This window comes from Mustela lutreola, chromosome 10 (assembly GCF_030435805.1).
Source record: "Mustela lutreola isolate mMusLut2 chromosome 10, mMusLut2.pri, whole genome shotgun sequence".
NCBI classification, from domain to species: Eukaryota; Metazoa; Chordata; class Mammalia; order Carnivora; family Mustelidae; genus Mustela; species Mustela lutreola.
Window position 1 is genome coordinate 16,486,557 of NC_081299.1, and position 19,591 is coordinate 16,506,147.

Sequence of the window (19,591 nt, forward strand, 5' to 3'; positions counted from 1 at the left end):
TCCACTGCCTACTAACTGTGTAACACTGGCAAGCTACATCACTTCCGTGCCTCCATTTCCTCATCTGTAAAATGGGTATAATAATAATACCCGCCTCATGGGGTCCATATGAGTGTCAAAGGAGTTCAGTATGTAAAGCGTCTGGAAAAGCGCCTGGCACAGAGTGAATAAGTAGGTGTTAGGGGTTGGCCTTTGTTTTGTTTTTCTGCAGGGCATCCTGGGGCACACAGATGCTGTCAAGATGACAAGTTTTTATCTGAGGAGGAGTTTGCCTACGGCAGTCCTTCTGTGGCTCCCCAGGGCCTTCAGGACAGGGCAGGCTCCTGGGCAGCCTCAGCCTGGCACCTCCCCTACAACTTCTTATATCCTACCACAGGCTCTAGAAGTTCTGCCTGGGCAGATGAGAGGGCCAGTCTCTACAGGAGCCGGGCTGTGAGAAACAGTGGGGGGGGGGGGGGGTAGAAAATATACTTGCCCAAGATTCAGCTGGTGTAGGCTCTAAGAGTCAGCCCCTAGCTGCTGTGGGACCTTGGACGAGTCACCTTCCTTCTCTGGTCCTGGATCCATTCATTACTCCTCAAAGTGTGGTCCACACACCAGCAATGTCAGCATCCCTCAGGAGCTTATTAGAACTACAGATCCTCAGGCCCAGCCTTACTGAATAAGAATCTTGGGGTTCGGGGCTGCTGAGCCCAGCAAAGTGAGTTTTAACAAAGGTTATCTCCCTAGGCCCTCTCAAGTTTGCAAAGTGCACTAATCATTAGGAACACGTTCTGCCACTTTTCTTCACAGGGAGAGAAGTGAAGGGAATGGCGTGGCCCCTTCTTAGGCCTGGATCACTTTGGCTGAGTCCTGACCCGGGGGCTTGGACCTGGGAGCTCGGACCCGGCAGCTCCAGCCTGGAGAGCCAATCATTGTGTGAAACAAATAGGCTTTCTTCCGTTAGAGCCTGAGCCCCTGGAAGGCAGGGACCTGAGAGGTTCCTCTCTTGAGCCCCAGAACGTCATGGTCATGCTGGCCTCACAGCCACTCTGTGAACTGAAATACTTTTTCCAGCCTTATTGAGATACTATTGACAAATAACATGAAAGTGTAAGGTATACGATGGGATGTCTGAATAAATGTGTATTTTGTAAAATGATTACAGCAGAATAGTTAGTTCACACCTCCCTCCTTCCACGTAATGGCCGTTTTTTGGTGTGTGGTTCTAACATTTAAGATCTACTCTCTTAATAACTTACAATTACACAGTGCGGTATTGTTTCCTACAGTCGCCTTGCTGTCGGTTAGCTCCCCGAACTGACTCTTCTTACAGCTGGAAGTTTGTACCCTTAGACCAGCATCTCCCCCTTTCCCCCAGCCCACAGCCCCGGCACCATTCTACACTCTTGAAATGTTCCTTTTTATTTTTGTTTTTTTATTTATTTTATTATGAAAAAACTGTATTTAGATTTAGCTAGCTGGGGTCCGTTTAGATGATCCCAATTTTGTTGGCAACATCCAAAGCATCATAGTCAGGGGCCAGCCGAACGTATGCCTTCTTCTCTCCATCAGGCCTGATTCAGGTGTTGGCCTTGGCTACATCAGTGTCGGAGAGCTTCTTCACAGCCTGTTTGATCTGGTGTTTGTTGGCCTTGACATCCACAATGAACACAAGTGTGTTGTTGTCTTCTCTTTTCTTCACGGCTGACTCAGTAGTCAGGGGGAACTTGGTGATGGCATAGTGGTCAAGCTTGTTTCTCCTGGGGGCGCTCTTTCGAGGGTATTTGGGCTACCTTCGGAGACGCAGAGTCTTGGGTCGTGGGAACGGAGATGATGTGCGGATCTTTTTTTTGTGACTGTGGACGCCTTTCAGCACCGCTTTCTTGGCTTTCAAAGCCTTTGCTTTGGCTTCGGCTTTGGGAGGGGCAGGGGCTTCCTTCTTAGCTTTGGGCGCCATCTTCGTAAAAGTGAAATGTTCCTTTTTAAAAAGATTTATTTATTTATTTGAGAGGGGGAGAGAGAGAATCTCAAGCAGATGCCCGGCTGAGCAGGGCACTGGAAGTGGGCTTGATCCCATGACCCTGAGATCATGACCTGAGCTGAAACCAAGAGTCAGACACTCAACCAAGTGAACCACGCAGGTGCCCCTCCCCCATCGAAATTTTCTTTTTTTTTTTTTTTCTAAGTAAATTCTCTGCCCAGTGTGGGACTCAAACGAGCCCGAGATCGAGAGTCACACCCTCCACAGATTAAGACAACCAGGCACCCCCTGAAATGTTTTTAGTAAGATCTCCCTCCCGATGGTGCCAGGTACCATGGTCAAGTTTTTATATGTATTTCTCCGTTCATGCTCATATCAGCCTTGCCAGGGAAGGGTCCACTTTGGACACAGTTGGGGGTTGGGGGTGGACAGCCTGGGCTCACAGAGGACCCGGGGCCTCCGGCAATCTGGAAAAACCGAGTGCTCATCTCTGGAGGAAGAGACAGGTCTGGGCTGGAGACGGGGTCACAGCATGAGGGGACAGCAGCAGGGACTGTCCTGAGGGCCAGCTGGGAGCTGGCTGGGGCCAGATAACTTGGCTCTAGGCCCAGCTCAGCACCTCACGAGCTGTGTGATCTTGGGGAAGTCACCATGCTTCTCTGAGCCTAGTCCCCTCCTCTGAAAATTGTGGCTATTAACCCCCATCCTGCATTGCTGTTGAGAGGACCGAAGGAGGTGACACAGGCCAGCTGCTCAGGGCACAGTGGTGAGGACCCAGTGACACAGGCAAATGCTTCCGACGCTGAGCACCCAGCAGATGCCCCACTGAACAATGGACACGAGTTCCCACATCTGCTCCCCCCAACAGCCCTCGGGAGACGTTACCCTCAGGCTCATTTCACAGATGAGGAAACTGAGTCACAGAGCTTTCGGACAGCCCCTCCTCTGGGCTCTAGTTAACCTCACTCACTGATCCCGGGGGGGCATTTCCCCGGAAATGCTTGTGAAGAGCCTGAGTGACCGGGTTCAAGTCTGGCCCCGCACCACCTGGCTGCACAACCCTTGAGCAGGCTACTGAACGGCTCCAAGCCTCAGTTTCCCCATGTATAAACTGATGATGTTAGGAGCCCCCAGCGAATGGAGCCATTGTGAGAATTCTCTGTGACACCCATGTTAATAGGTGTAAAGAGCCCAGACAGTGCCGAGGAAATGCTCAGTCAGTGTTAGGTTCGTGGCTTTCTCACTGTTACTGCTAAACATGTATGCACAACCCTGAAAGTCCTTCCGGTGACTTCATGGAGTCCGAGAAATGTCACTTCCCATCCCCAGGCTTCTGGTGAGAATGTATTTTTTATGCTGCCACTGACTTTCTCTATAGCCTCAGACAAGACACTTTCCTTGATGCTCAGCTTTCCCATCTGCAAAATGGGCTGAAGAAGGTCTGCTTTCAAGGATGTAGTGGGAATTAAATGGGTTAATTAATGCATGTCCAGGAAATAGCTCAGTGCCCAGCATGTAGTAGGTGCTCAATAAACAATGGTTAGTGGGGCCCCCTTGCTCTTGGGGTCTCTTGATTCTCTGGGAGGCAGTAAGGAAGACAGAGTCCCCCTGTTGGAGGAGGGAACTGCGGGGAGTAGGGCCTGATCTTCCCAAGAAGCAGGGCCAGGAGCCAAGCCGGGAACCAGACAGCGCTCCTTTGGGTGCAGAAGAAACAGAGGCTTGTCAGGGACACTGGGACCAAGGTCCAAGTCCTTCTTGCTGGGGCTGCCACCCTATCTCGGGTATCTGGGTATTTGGGGTGATAGAGGGAAGCTGGACCTGCTCAGATTCATGCTGGCCTCTGGGCTGATCCAGCTCCAAGCTGAAGGCTGCCCAGGAGGGACAAGCAGGGAGCACTGGAGCTGCAAGACCTCAGGGATCTTGCATTCTGTCTATGGTGCAGAGGATGAAACCGGGTCCAGAGGTGGGAGACGGCTTGTCCAAAGTCACACAGTCAGTGAGCCCCAGACCAGGAAGCAGAGCCTGGGTCTTCTAAGCAACATAACGTTCCCTCCACCCTGAGCTGAAGGGACAGAAACAGAGCAGGGAAGAGGTGAGTCATTGCCAGACTTCAAGTCCCGATGGGCCCCTACCCACCCCTGCTCCACGCTCACATCCACACCTGGGAAGCCAGATTTGGATGAGGAGGAATAGGGTCCGTCTCGACCTGCAGATACCCCTGTGTGGGCCGAGACAGGGCACCTGCTTGTCACAAACTTGCCCGGGAGCCACGAGAGACTGCAGGAGGTGCTCCCTTCTCCCTGCTAAGTCCTCAGCGGCTCCTGAGACCATGAACACCTCGGGCCAGAGAGGCAAGGGGGCTCACTGCAGTCACACCATGGGGAGGGACCGCGTCAGGAGTCTACCCCTGCCCCAGCCAATGCAAGGGACAAGCCCTGCCCCCTCAGACCTGGGTTCAAATCCCAGCTCCCCCACTGAGGATGTGGGGGCTATGTGATCTCAGGAAGCCCCTTGCTCCTCTGAGCTTTAGTGTCTTAATCCGTCGGTGGGGCCCATACTGCCCCCCTCCCCAACGGTCAGCTCAGGAAACAGGTGCGAAGGCCCCCGGGCTGTGGGTGACACGTAGTAGGTGCTTTGCACGGGTTTGTTCCACTTGAAAAGGAGGCCAGAAACACAGGATCGGGTGAAATACAAGCTGAAGAATCCAGAAAAAGGCCGTGTGTCATGAACTCATCGTGCAAACTTCGGCAGCTCACATGCCCTCCCTGGACCTCAGCCTCCACGTCAGTAAAATGAAGGGACAGGACTACATTATTTCTAAGAGACCTCCTAGCACGAAACAGGCCGCCCCTGACTCCCTGTCCCCTTCCTTTAACCTCCATGATGGTGCTAACAGCACGAGGGGGAGGGACGGAGGGACGGAGGGAGGGGTTTTGCCAAGGTAGAATTCACGTAGGATTAACCAGTTTAATGTGTACGATTCAGTGGCATCTAGTGCATTCGCAGTGCTGGGCAACCATCTCCTCTATCTAGGCCCAGAACATTCTCCGTTCCTCCCTATCCTCAGCCCTGGCAACTGCCAACTGCTTGCTGTCTGTGGATTTAACCTATTCTGAGTATCTCATACAAAAGGACTCATCAAATGTATGAGCTCCGTGTCTATCTTCCGCTCTGAGTGTTTTTGAAATTCATCTACAGTGGAGTGTATGTCAGTACTTGGTTTACTTTTATGGCTAAATAAGAGTCTTTGGTATGTGTATACCATAATTTGTGTACCCATTCATCCGTGGATGAACGCCTCAGCTGTTCCCACCGTTTGGCTATTGCGAACAGTGCTGCTATCAACATTCATGTATGACTTATTTGTTTGAGTACCTGTTTTCAGTTCTTGGGGATATAAAATTAGGAGTGCCAAGGCTGGGTCATGTGGTAATTCTATGTTTAACTCTTGAAGGAGCTGCCAAACTGTTTTCCATAGGAGCTATGGGTTTATTTTTATAAATTTATTTTTGGCTGTCATTTTTATTCAGTGCTAGATCCCTGGCACGTAGTAGGTACTCGGTGCACGTTTGCAGAAGGAAGGAGGGAATCTCCCACCCTCTCTGCTCCCCTCTCCCGGAGCCCCATCATCGTGTGTTGGTTCTCTGAGTTCCCTAGTCCAGCGGGCTGTAAGCTCCAAGAGAGGATGAACACCTTTCATGCAGCTGCTTTGGGCCAGGCCAGAGAAGGGCCCAGGGCATCTGTCTGTCACCTGGTGTGGCTTGAGCTCCCCTGGGATGGCCAGCATGGTCTGGGTCTGAAATCTGCAGGTGTTTCATGAAAGCAGCAGGCACGGTCCTCCCCAAGTCCCTCTGGCCCCCATCAGCCCCCTAAGCAGGCTGTGTGGCCTCAGCCAGATGCCGACCCCTCTCTGATCCTCCACTCTCTCTGCCTGGGCACCTCGAAAGTGGGACCAGAGGCTGCACCCTCTCCAGCGGCCCCTGACCCCTGACCTCTGACCTCTGTTCCAGCTCCATCAGCCGTGTCCATCATGCATCAGGTGAGCCGCACCGTGGACAGCATCACCCTGTCGTGGTCCCAGCCTGACCAGCCCAACGGTGTCATCCTGGACTACGAGCTACAGTACTATGAGAAGGTACCCGTGTGCGCCGGAGTGCACTCCCCACCCCCACCTCCCTGGGCCCTGGGGTTCTACCATCCCACGAGACTGGACACAGAGAGAGCACTGGCCTCGAAGTTGGGCTGCCTGGCTCAATTCTGACTCTGGTCATCCTCAGCTGTGGGAGTTGTGCTTTTCTGGTCTGGGGCACTGGGCCAGCAATCCCAGTGGAAGCCAGTGGTCATGGCCCTTTTCTCACCAAGACCCTCCTTCCTCTTGACTTCAGTGGGCCTGAGGTTCTGAAGAATTGGTTTCCTGAAAAGCTTCACCCATTCCGAAGCCAAGATGTAAAACCGCTCAAGAGAGCTTCTGTCCATGCTGGGAGTAGAGCTCCGATTCCAGCTAAAACACTTGTTTTCATTTTTCTGGATGCCATTTGTATGGGGAGAGAGTGATTTCTCTTTGCACTTTTAAATCAGACCCCCGTTACCCCCTCAGGGCTCCCTAGGACTTGGGGACCGGGGTTGGAAGGCGCTGGTGTTGTAGAAGAGCATTGGACAGGGAGTGAGAAGCCTTAGGTTTGGATCCCAGCTCCATCCAGAACCAGCCATGTGACCTTGGGCAGACATCTTACCTCTCTGAGCATCAGTTTCCTCCTACGCCAAGTCGAAAGGAGATAGCCTGTCTTAACTGGGGGCTTCACAGGCTAAGAAGAAAAGGCAGGTTCAGTGCCTAGCATGGCTCCTGGCCCTAGCAGAGGGCAGTTTCCCTTCCTCCCGTCTGCCCTGCCTGCTGCACGGTGGGCAAGAGCTACACCTGTGAGCTAGGTGAAGTCCGTTCCTTTGAACATGCGGCCTGCTCGGAGTAGGGGCCCGGATGTGGACAGAGCTGCTCAACAGCAGAGGTCCAGGAAACTCTCTCTGTGACTGGAGACTTTTCCTACCTGTGTCCTGAGGCACGAAACAGCCACAGAGGCTGCAAGGGCCCCTGAGAAAGTTGTCATTGGGATCGCATTCAGACTAAAGTGTGAATGACTACAGGAAGTGCTTTGGTTGTGGGTAAGGAGCTAGAAATGGGTAGGAAGGCTCTCCCCCAAGGCTGAGAGGAAAAGACAGAAGCAGTTCTGGCCCTGGCAGGACCTCTACCTTCTGAAGCCCAGCCCCACCCTCCCTCTCTTCACTGCCAGCTCAGCCCCACTCTGGTGAGTCCCACGGGGCTGCAAACCTGTAGCCAGCCTCCCCCAGCTGGTTTATGATTGCTTGTGTCCTTGCTTGTCCCTTGCTCTAGGCAGTGTGTTCAGAGAGGCCAGGGGCCACATCTGCCCCGTTCACTGTCTCCCCAGCTCCCTGCCCAGCTCCAAAGATATGCTTGATACTATTGGTTGAATGAATAAGTGAATGGATCTCTTCCCAGGGCCTGTTCCTCCAGGGTGGAGAGTTTGCCTTAATCTCTGCTATTTCCCCAGCCTGGCACACAGTAGGTGCTCAAGCAGTGCTCTTGGATGGCCTGAGCCGAGGCTGATGCCAGGGGAGCTGCTCTACCCCTCGCTGGGCCCTCGAGCACCTTAAAGGAGCCAGGTGTCCTATAGCCTGAGCCAGACCAGCTGGTCCCAGGCCCAGGAAGCCCCAGGCCCTGCGGGAAGCAGCATTTTCACCCCCTCCGGCAGGGACAGCTTAGCTACTAAGAATTCAAAAAAAGAAAAAAAAAACTAATTAAGAAGCTTTATGATTAAACGAAACTGAAAGTGTTTGTCCCCAAAGACTAGAGAGGAAATGAGGAATCCCGGCGCGGGTCCTGCCTCCGACCCATTTCCTACCAAGATGGGAGGGGCCGGGGAGGCTGCTGCAGGTGTGAACCAGGAGGCCACTCTGCCCTACTTTCTGCTGTGGCCCGGCATCCCCAGGCTTCTGATGTGGTGGCAGGACCAGCAGGCCCTGCCTGCAGAAGCTGCAGCCACCCCCAGCTCGCACATCCTGAGCACACATCGCCTCCACCCTGTCGCTCCTCTCACAGCAGTGCCATTCATCCCCTTGGATGGGGAGGGAAACTGAGGCACAGAGAATTTGTGCGACTTGTTCAAGAGCACCCAGCTGCTAAGTGGCGGAGCACGGATTTGGGCCTATGTCCTTGCTCTTCGCCTGGCTCTCCTGCCTTCTGGTTTTCTCTCAGGAATGCTTCTGGAATGACCATTGAAAGGTGGACAAGATCAGGATCTGAAGGAGAGTCTTAGGTACAAATGGTGAGAGAGGGACAGGCCCGAAGTATGGCTATGGTGAGACATGGCCCTACTCGGTCAGCCCCTCCTCCCAGGGCCTGGGGTGCAGTGAGGGGCAGCTTGGCCCTTGCCAGTGGGACCTGGACACTGGTTCATTCAATATTCAGTCACCAACTTTGGGTGGAACCTGGACTAGATACTGGAAATAGTGTGATTAGCCAGACATCTCAGAGGCCTCAGGGCCTTCACAGTCCAGGGGAAGAGACAGATCCAGACATAAATAGCCATGTGACCATGTGACAGCTACAGAAGGGCCAGCAAAGGTCCTTAGGGGCACCAAGGGGGGGCCCATGATCTGGGTATAAGTGTCATTTCAGTGACATTTGAGCTGAGCCCTGAAAGATGCTCAGCCAGACAGACACGTGTTGAGAACAGTTATTCCAGACAGCAGGAACAGCACATGCAAAGGCCCCGGGGCAGGAGAAGGCAAGTGTGGAGGAGCAACATGAACAAGAGCAAGATTAGTAGGGAAGGAGTTGGAGAGGGAGACAGAGCTGGGTTGTGGTGGGCCTTCCATGCCTTTGGAGTCTGGATTCAATTTAAAGTACTCCAGGAAGCCATTGGAAGGTTCTGGAATGATGTGATCTGACTTTGATTATGTTAAAGATCCCTGTAGCTTGCTGTGTGGAGAACAGACTGGAAGGGGTTCCTGGGGACACAAACTCTTTAGAGGGCTCTCACAGGACACCAAGTGAGAAACAATGGTGGCGTGGACTAGGGGCTGGCAGCAGAGAGGTGAGAGGCTGGCAGATTTGGACGGTATTCTGAAACTCAGGGGACCAGGGAAGTGTGAAGGACAACTCCCAGTGGATGGTGGGGCCTTTTCCTGGGGCCACTGTGGGTTTATGACGCGGAGATGCACTTGCGGTGCTTGCCAGGGGTGGAAAGGTAGAGCCAAGAACAGAGAGGGGGGCGTGCAGAGATAAAACAGAAATAGATGGACCAAATCAGGAGGATGGCAGGTCTAAGGAGAGAAAGAAAAAGGAGTGATGGCTGGTGTCGGAGGAGATGGCCTCGCAGGGAGAGGAACGGTCTCGACCCCCAGCTTCTCGGGCTCCCTTCCATTAGGGAGGGAGAGCTAGAATGTAGGATGGATTCCTGACAAGTCCACAGCCGACTCTTCCCTAACACTTTGAAATCCTCTTGGTGCCTGCAATTGATTTCTTTAATGAAGGCCGCAGATCTTCCCAGGTAGGGAAGTTAGGCAGCGAGCCCTGCAGTCCCATGCGGGCCCTGCCCCCACCCTCTTTCCCACTCCTCCTTTCCTTCTTTAGAAAGGGCTCTTTTTGGAGCAGGCTCTCCGTTTGGCCTTGCCCCAGCTCCGCTGGGGATTTCCCAGCCTGCCCGGAGCCCGGAGCTAAAAACCACTTTGCTGGAAGGCTTCTGGATGCGGCTGACGAATGGTGTTGGCCAGCCTGGTGCTGGCTGTTTCCATCAGCTCCGGTGTCCTGGGGGAGGTGGCCTCCTTGGGCAGCTGTCCCAGAGCACACAGGTTCATGCTGGCTTTGGCTCCCCCAGAAATCCAGGAGAAGATTCCTTTGTGGGGCCACCTATGGCACATGGGCCCCTGTAGGCCTCCTCGATTCGTGTGTATTCAACAGAAATCTCTCCTTGGCAGAGCAGAAGGGAAGGAAGCTTGAGGGCAGTGGAGATGAGCTATGACGGCCCAGGCTGCCTTGTGGTCCAGGGTATGTGGAGCAGTGTGGACGGTTGTCCAGTGTGGACGTGGACAGGCTTGTTCCCACACTCGCTCACTTTTGTATTCGTTCATCCATTTCATGAGCACTGGTGAAGGCTTATCCTGTCCCTGTGCTGATAAGAACAAGGACAAGAGCCAATATTTATTAAGTCCTTATGTGAGCTGGAGACTATGCTAAAAGCTTTACCCATTTTTTTCCTATTGAATCTCCACACCCACTCTGTGTGGCATATGGTGGTGTTATCCCACTTTCAAGACGAGAAGACCAAGGCTCAGAGGGCTTAAGAAATGTACCCAGTGGCTCATCGGCCCGTAGTCTCCGGATAAGGATTCAAACTAAAGACTAATGGATTTCTTTCTTTCTTTCTTTCTTTTTTTTAAGATTTTATCTATCTATTTATTTGTTTAGAGAGTGTGAGTAAGTGATGAGGGAGAGGAGGGGGAGGGAAAGAGGGATTCTCCAGCAGAACCCGTGCTGAGCGTGGAGCCCGACGTGGGGCTCCGTTCATGACCCTGAGATCGTGACCTGAGCCGATATCAAGAGTTCTACACTTCACCGACCTAGCCACCCAGGTGCTCCAGGACTAGTGGATTTAATACTAAATTGCTTCCCCTAACTTGTTGATGCTTAGTCCTTATTCAGAAAAGGTGCTCCAGCCCCAGGGGGAGAAGAACTAAGGTCTTTCCGGCAGCTGCTTTGGGCCAGATACTACCTGATCACATCAACCCTGAGAGGCTGGCATTTACTGTTCCTTTTCTGGAGTAGAAAACAGAGGCCCAGGGGAGTGAAGGGTCTTTCCCAAGGTCACAATGCAAGTAAGGGGAAGAATTGACATTTGAAATGACTTCCAATCCCCCGCTCTGTGCTGTTTGCTGCTTTAGAGAAGCAATCCATGAGGTTCGTTCCTTATTCTCCTGAGGCGCCTATGCCACTGGCATGACCTCCCATCTCCATCCTATAATCAGGAACTGAAAACTTCCTCCCTCTCTAAGTGGACCCCCCACCCACGCAGTCTGCAGAATCCATCCCCTTTTCAAACCAGAGCGGATGCCATGTTGGCTGGCGGCACCTAGTGGACAATCCTGGTACTGCAATCTGCGTTCATAGACTTTTTTTTTTTTTAGTCTACAATGTTCATTCATTTGTTTCCCACGGTTAGTTAGTGAGCGCTTACTGTGTGCTGAGCCTGCAGTCCCAGAGATAAATGAGACAAGGTCTCTGCCTTTGGGAAACCCATAGTCCTTGGAGAAAACACACGCATATCAGAACAACAGGTGGGAAAGGAGACAATGGAGTTGCAACTCTTTCTGGGACATCTGAGAAATTTCCCCAGCAAAGGTGGTCCTCGTACTAAGTCTTGATGAACAGGCAGATGGGGAAAGGGTATTTCCAATAGGGGAAACAGCACTTGCCAAGGCTCAGAGTGTCCAGGGAAGGTAGGGTTGCCAAATAAAATATAGGACACCAGTTACATTTAAATTTTTAAAAAATAATTTCTTAGTATAATTATGTTTAAATATTGCATGGGAAAAACTTATACAAAAGAATTATTCATTGTTTATCTGAAATTCAGATTTAACTGAGCATCCTGCATTTTTATTTGCTAAATCTGGCAGGCCCACCAAGAAAGGGAGGGGAAGCCTTTGGGTATGACTAGAGCCTGGAGGACTCTGGGGATGTGGCAGGCAAGACTGGGAAAGGGCGAGTCGTGAAGGGTCTGGAATGCCAAACTAAAGTGTACAGCCTTTATCCTGTGGGCTTTGGGGCAGGTCTCTGTGTGTAAGCCTCTGTGCTTAATACAGGGGGATAGAACACAGCCACTTCCTTCAGGAGTTTATGGTCAAGGTTGTGTGATCAGCCTGTGCCTAGGATGAGGGGAAATAGCAGAAACCCCATCCTGGGGCATCCACGCAAGTGCTCCAGGGCTCAGAGGAGGAAAGGCACATCTGGCTGAGAAGTCAAGTAGGCTCCTGGAGGAGGAGGCAGATGAGCTGGCTCAAGAAGAGAGATTTCCTATGTGCTGCTCCCCGGGAGGTGTGAGGGGGTGGGGAGGAAGCTCTTACAGGTGAGCCCCTTCTCTAGCCCCCATGTCCCAAGTTTTCTCACCTCCTTGCCTTCACACCTGGCACTCCTTGCCAAGCATGCCCTCCCCCTTTTTGACCTGGGTGACTTGTTTGTTCTTCAGAATTCCATTGCACAACCCCACCCTGCAGAGAACGTTGCTTGACTTCACCTGATGCCCCCGCAGGCGAGGACACATGCCCCCCCCCCCACACACACACACTGTGCTTACCCTACTGGTATCAGTGCTTTATTCACAGTAAGGCATTTCATTGAGATGGCTGTGACCCTTCTTGACCCCATTTTACAGATGATGAAAAGGAAGCAAGAGAGGTTAAGAAACATGCCAAGGGGAAAAAAAAAAAAAGAAAAAAGAAAAGAAAGAAACATGCCAAGGTCACGAAGGTAATAAGTAGGAGAGTCAGGCCTTGAACCCAGGAAGTCTGGCTCCAACTTGTGATCTTAACCTCTAGGCTCTGGTGCTTGTCATGACATGAGGCACCCTGAATTTAATTGTTTTGAGAGAGTTCTCAAGGGCTCTGTGCAGCGCACATGCACGAGACTGGCATGCACAATCAGGTGTGCATTTTTCTGCACAGAGGCTCGTAGCTTTCATCAGCTTCTCAGAGGCGTTCGTGATCCTCCAAGCGCTGAAGGCTCCACACTGTTTGTTTTTCTGAACTGAGCTCTCTGAATCCAGCACCTGTGCCTTGGTCCCTGGGAGTCCCCAGGGCCTCGTGCAAAGAGGGTGTCTGGGGAAGGTTTGGGGGCGGGTAGTGGACAGCTGTCTGCACGAGCATCATACAGACTGGTGGGCACCTGCCTCCAATTCAAACAGCTCCATTCCCATGGCAGCATCTCATCTTTGTCTTATCCCGTACTCCTTGGGTCACCCTTGGTGGTCCACAAGGCAGAACTGGAATTCTGCAGCCCTCAAAGGAGGGAACATGGGGTCTTGGGTATTCAAGCCTTGGATGTTAAAGGTAGCTCCCTGTAGGAGCCTGGTTTTGAGTCCCAAAGCAGCCACCGGCTCATACATGACCTTCAGCTTCATTTCCCCTATCTGGGCCCTAATTCTTGCCACACTCAAGTGTGCTGTAGCCGAACAGGGATCCTTCCACATAAGCTATCAAGGCGTGGGGCAGGAAGCAGGTAAGGCAGGCCCTCTTCCTATTGTCTCCAGGAACTCACAGCCTAGACCTCAGGGTCTGCACGAAGTGGCCGCTGGGCGTGTGTGTACTAGTCAGCTATCAGCGAGGATGGTGCTGCGAGATAAATAGTCCCCAAAATACAACGGCTTCCAAACACCTATTTTCTTACTTATTGGTTGGAGTCTGTGCGTCAGCTGAAGTGGCCTAGGAGTTAGGTCAAGGTCTTTCCTACATGTTTCTTATTCTGGAACCAGCTGTTACACCATGCTCAGCCCCATTATGGCCGAAGGCAGGAGCACAAGAGGCCAAGCCAACTCAACAAACACAAGTAAAGCTTCCACTTGCATCATGTCCTCTAGAACGTTCCAAGAGCCAAAGCAAGACACATGGATAAATTTGGCATCCACAAGTGGAGAAATATAGTCTGCCTTCTTTTGTGGGAGGTCCTGGGAAGTCACATGCAAAAAGTATGGGTGTGAAATTCTGTGACAGGGAGGGCATGAAGAATCGGGAACCACAGATGTTTATCCAATGGCCAAAGTCACCCCAAGTGGCAGGAGTGGGCTCTGGGCCCACTGTGGGCAACAAGCTTGCTAACAGTCTTCTCTGTTCCTCGGCAGGAGCTCAGTGAGTACAACGCCACAGCCATAAAAAGCCCCACCAACACGGTCACTGTGCAGGGCCTCAAAGCCGGCGCCATCTATGTCTTCCAGGTGCGGGCACGCACCGTGGCGGGCTACGGGCGCTACAGCGGCAAGATGTACTTCCAGACCATGACAGAAGGTGAGCAACATCCAGAGGGCAAGAGGAGGCCACTGGCTCCACCAACAGAATAAATCAGAAGGCCTCCATTCTTTCCAAGTGCCTTTGGACAAATTAAGAAAAGGTGTCCCCTCTTCTAGATGTCAGCCCTTCCCTGCTGGTCAGGAACGAGCCACCCAGAGAGGCCCCATGTCTGTGGCTGGAAAACACGTGGACTCCCCCATCACCATCCCATCAGCCAGGCGGCTTCCTCTTGTGGGACTGTCAGAGCTCTGCCCTAACTTGCAGAGACACTCTGAGCAAGTCACTTCCCTTCCCTGGTCCAAATTTTTCTCATCTACAAAATGAAAGCGTCATATTCAGTCTTTGAAAGCACACCTCGTTTATCTGTGTGCTGTTCCAATGACTTGTAGTTGGGTCGAGATGAATCCTGAAGTTCGGCAGGAAGAAGTGCTGGGATGGATCAGTGATGTCTGCCCTGGACAAGAGAAGGGGAGGCGGCAGCCCATGAGCTATGTGTCTCCCAGTCTGGGACCCCACGGTCTCTCAGTATACTTCCTGCTCTAATAATTTTGAGGAACAGCAGAATTAAGAGAATGGACAGATGGACAGATAGAAATTATAGTGCTCAGTCAGCGCTGTATGGCCATGAGCAGCTCTGAGTCTCGGTTTTCTCATCTATACACGGGGATGGTGACAGCTATCTCATTATCATGATCATCATCAAACTAATGTAAAGATAGGGGCTGAACCATTAGAACCTGGCCCAGAGTTGGAATGAGGTCTCACACAGAGTTAAGGTCACAGTTGTCGTTCCCGTGAGTCTGGTAGCCCTTTCACCAACCAGCCAAGCTCCAGAATAGCTTTACTTATGACCAGACTCTGGCAACGTCCCCTCTTAGCATCTGCTTTTACCACTGGTCATGGGCCTTGGCTTTTGCCTAGCTGAGCATCTCAGAGGTTTGGAGACCCATGAGTTCTTGTCTTACCACAAACATCCTCCCTAAGGCTAACAGTCTTAGCCAGGACACTAAAGCTACCTCCTCTGTGAAGCCCCACCCCCTTGTGACCAGCATCTTCAGCTTTCTAGGCCCTCTTGCATGTTGGATGAGTGTCATCGACCTGGGGCATGGGGGACTGTCACCAGATCCTTTATTAACTCAGCAATGCACACTGGTGTTGAGGACCCAGAATTTACCTGGTCCCTGACTTCAACAAGCTCTTGTCTGATCATGGAAGCAAACGAGGTATAATAATAATTACATTAAAAACAATGATGGTCTTGATGGCATTGAAGATGTGCTAAGTGGTTTCCAAGAGCCGAGCCAAGGCTGGGGGCATTTTATGCATTATCTCTTTCAAGCCTGGACACAAAGCTGGGTTCACATCCTGGCTTTGGCCACTTCCTAACTGTGTGACCCCAAGCCAGTCATGGCATTGCTAAGCCTCAGTGCCCTCATCTGTACGTGGGGCTCTCATAGGCACTGAATCATAGGAGGATTCTGAGAATCAAACAAGACACGTAACATACTTAGTACAGTGACCCAAAAATAAAGCACTCAATAACAGTAATAATTCATATTTACTGAGCGGTTACTATCCTATTACCTGTCCTTCTGAGTGCTCTACACAGCAGCCCTCGAGATGGGCACTATTGTCCGCAGAGAGGTAAGTTCCTTTACCAGAGGTCCCAGGCAGGAAGACACTGCCAGGATTCAAACCTAAGGAGTTTGGCCTCAGAGTCTGGGCTTCCGGCTGCCTCTCTGTATGTCAGCTTCTTATTATTATTGATTTTCATATCAACATTGAGGTATGATGCCCATTTTATAGATGAGAAACTAAGGGTTGGCTCAGTCCACAGACTCGTTCAAGGTTACGTGTGAGTGAGTACTGGCTCATTCTCCATCTGGGCATGGGACAGGTGCTGTCTCAGGAGCAGGAACAGAGTCTGGGGATCCCAGGAGACCTCGCGGGGTGGGGGGCATTAGGACTCCCAGAGCCAGGCTGACAACACTCCGCGTGCTTTCTCCCCCAGCCGAGTACCAGACCAGCATCCAGGAGAAGCTGCCGCTCATTATCGGCTCTTCGGCAGCTGGCCTGGTCTTCCTCATCGCTGTGGTCGTCATTGCCATCGTGTGCAACAGGTGGGTGGGTGCCCCCAGCCCTATCCAGGCCCAGCTGTCCATCCAGTCAACCGATCCTGAACAGTGTCTGTGAGCCGAAGGGATATTCCCATCATTCCCAGGGCCAGGGAGAGGTCCGGGCAGGCCTCCTACCTAAATGGCCACGATTCGCTCCAGTCCATCCCTTCGGGCTAGAGTTGCCTCGACAAGTCCATTATTCATGGAGGGGGCACATAGAGACACTAACACTTCAGTGTGAAGGAATGTTCTTCTTCCTTAGATCCGGCTGTAGAACAGACAGGGCCATAAGGTCAGATGGACAGAAGCCCCTGGCATTTCCGGGGCCATGGGAGATGACTTTGAAAGGGGCTTGGCCGGAGAGGGGATGCGGAAATAGTGAGCCTGGACTTGAAGTGGGAGAGATGGGAAGCGATGGAGTGGGGGGAGTGTCCAGGAGGGGTGAGGCTGCTAGGCCAGGGACTGACAGGGAGCCCTCTGGCAGGGGTGTGGTTTTGAGGGCCTGCCCTCCCTCTCCCTATCACCTACTGTGGCTCCCAGCTCCCCAGGGGCTTGCAGGTGGCTCCAGCCCTTTGCTCTTGTTCCAGAAGACGGGGGTTTGAGCGTGCTGACTCGGAATACACGGACAAGCTGCAGCACTACACCAGTGGCCACAGTACGTATGCCCCAGTGGGGCCGGCACCCTTGGACCCTTTGCTAGTCAGTTCCCCAGCAACCTCTCCAGCCTCCTGCCACTGCCTCCCACCTTGCTGCAGCCAGACTGAATGTTGAGCTCTTCCCAGAACGGGACAAGCTCACTCTCCCCTCTTGGCCTCTGCACCTGCCGTCCCCTCTGCCCGGAGCATCGCCCGCCTTCTCTTTACCGGTGTGACCCTCCGTCTCCCTCAGCCTCAGCCTCAGCCGCCGCATATACAAACCGCTCTGAGCAGCCTCCCCTGACCCCCACCCCACCCTGACTTTAGGGCCTGGTCTGTGCTTGCATAGCGCCCCCTTACCTGGCTGCCTCATGATGGCCATGTCCTTGTCTCCCCAACATTTTGGTGGGAGGTCCCAAGACACTGATGCTCACCAGTGTCCCTGAACGCCAGCACACTGCCCGGCACTTAGCACACAGTAGGTCCCTGTTTATACAATAAATCCATGAGTTGCATGAGATGCTGAGGACCCCAGGCTCTGGCCTGAGAGGTGGCGGGCCCTGTCACTCTTTCCTAGTGATCCCTCTGACAACCACTGCCCCCTATCCAGTGCCTCCCCAGTGTCCTATCCCATCTCAGGCCAGGGCTGGGGGCACACAGGTGCCACACCCCCAGAGCAGATGGCCCCTCTCAAGGGGCCCTGCAGAGACATAGATTCCTCTCGATTTTACCCTTGCAGAACCAACATAGGGCAGGCTGGGGTGAAGGGGGCAGTGGGGAGAAGCTTCATGCTCACTTCCACTCACATAGTAGGCAGGAATTCCACATGGGTCCAATATAGCTTCTCAAACTGTACTCAGTGGGGTACAGCTTCTGAGATGCCACTGGGTAAGACAGGCCATCAGCGTAACCCTTCACATGTCACACAGTCTTTGTGACCTACTGTGTATGCCAGGCTCTGTTTTAGGTAGCTGGGGATACACAAGTTAGTGAACCACATATCCCCAGCCTTGCAGAACTTAGATTCTGATGGGAGGGACGGGGACCAAAAGAAATACATGTAGTCACTGAGAAAAGCGCATGGCCTGCTAGAAGATAAAAGCACTATGGCAAAAGGCAAAATAGAACAGGGTGACAGGTTGAGAATTGCAAGTTCAGATCAATAGAATTGGTTATTCAGATAGGACTGTTGGGGTTGGCCTCACTGAGAAGGTTTTAGTTGAGCAGACACATGAACGAGCTGTGTGGACAGACCGGAGGGAAGAGCCTCCCAGGCAGAAGGAAGAGCCAGTGCAAAGGCCCTGAGGCTGAAATGTGCCTGGCAGGTTTTAGGAACAACCAGGAGGCTCGTGTGACTGGAGCAGAGTGAGAAGGCAGGAGAGACCCCAACATGCAGATCCTTGTCAGCCATTGCAGGGCCTCTAGAAGGGTCTGAACCAAAGACTGACATGGTCTGAGTTACAGTTTTGACAGGACTTCTCTGGCTGCTGAGGGGTAAGTGGAGTGACAGGGCTGCAGGGTGCCGGGTACGACAGAAGCAGAGAGAGCTGTGAGGTGGCTGTTGGCATCACCCAGGGAAGATTCTCGATTCTGGCGTGTTCTGAAAATACTGGATTTGCTGCAGGATTGGATGTGGGGTGTGCAGGAGAGAGCAGAGTCAAGGAGTTCTCAATAGCAAGCCTCTGGGTTAACAACCAATTTGAAGTAAAAGTTCCTGAGCTTAAAAAATCATTTTAGACATAAATGTAAAAAATCATTAAACCATTAAAAATTTCCAGGAGACAAATTAGGTAACTATGTCACTGATATTCTAAGCCTAAAAGCAGTGGAAGGCTCACAAGAAAAAAGCGGAACGATTTAACTACACTGAAATTTAAAAAATCACCTGTACGCTAAACGTAAAAGTCATAAATTACATCACCCCCTTCTCTTCCCCAAGTAATGAAATCATGGTTATAGATAGAGACTGACTGTACCAAGTGTACTCTATTGCCCAGACCTGTTTAAATGCTTTACGTGCATTTGTTCATTTAATCCTTAAAATTATCCTTGTAATATGATTGAGTACGAGGGAACCAAGACCCATAGAGGTCACACAGCAGTTCAGGGCCAAAGCCAAGGTCCACACTCCTTGCCACGCCATGTTGCCCACACCTGGCTAAGCTGGAATAAGGGGGTCCTCACACGCTCTGCTACCTGGAGCCACGTGGGAACATCACTGTTGAGCATGTGAGTCACCAACAAGGAAACAGGGGACAGCAGGGATTTATTTTTAAAATAGAGCCCAGGATTTGTTCATGGATGAACACATTCTAAGGCTCAGCTCCTACGCCCTCCATCTAAAGAAGGGCTTTGGTTTTTTCAAAGCACTTCCGGCCCTGTAGCCTAACATCCACTAGCAACCCTGTGTGGTCAGGACCCAGGAAGAAGCTGAGGCCTGGAGATGCGTGTGACTGACTTAAGCCACCCTCCCTGGCTCACATGTGCCGTCGTTCAGCAGGTGCTGAATGAGGACCAAGATCTGTGATTACTGGATGAGGCCCAGAGGCACCAACCTGGTTTCTCATCCCTGCTCCACCAATGGCCCGCTCTGTGACCTTGGGGAAGTCATCGAGCCTCTCTGAACCTTGGTGTCTTTACATGGGAAGTAGCCAGAATGATGCTTCTTTCACAGAATTGTGAGGATTAAATGAATTAATGGATATGAAAGTGCTTCCTAAAAATATTTAATAATAGCCAACTCTTCTCTATAGACAATTATATAACACAATTATTCAGTGTTTTCTATCCCCCGACTACTATAC

General features: G+C 51.9%; 1 protein-coding gene and 1 pseudogene across 3 annotated transcripts in view; one reads left to right on the top strand and one right to left on the bottom strand.

Annotated features, from left to right (window-relative positions):
* Nucleotides 1–19,591, top strand: part of EPHB2 (EPH receptor B2) — a 183,629-nt gene that overhangs the window by 151,543 nt on the left and 12,495 nt on the right. Inside the window, exons 6-9 of one of the 3 annotated variants that reach the window (XM_059136590.1) lie at nt 5,974–6,098; nt 13,963–14,032; nt 16,047–16,155; nt 16,740–16,807. In XM_059136590.1, the coding sequence (XP_058992573.1) occupies nt 5,974–6,098; nt 13,963–14,032; nt 16,047–16,155; nt 16,740–16,807 (372 nt within the window). Of the gene's footprint in view, nt 1–5,973; nt 6,099–13,869; nt 14,033–16,046; nt 16,156–16,739; nt 16,808–19,591 lie in introns of all 3 variants that reach the window. The other 2 variants (XM_059136587.1, XM_059136589.1) reach the window with 2 other exon arrangements.
* LOC131809471 (large ribosomal subunit protein uL23-like) lies at nt 1,472–1,939 on the bottom strand (annotated as a pseudogene).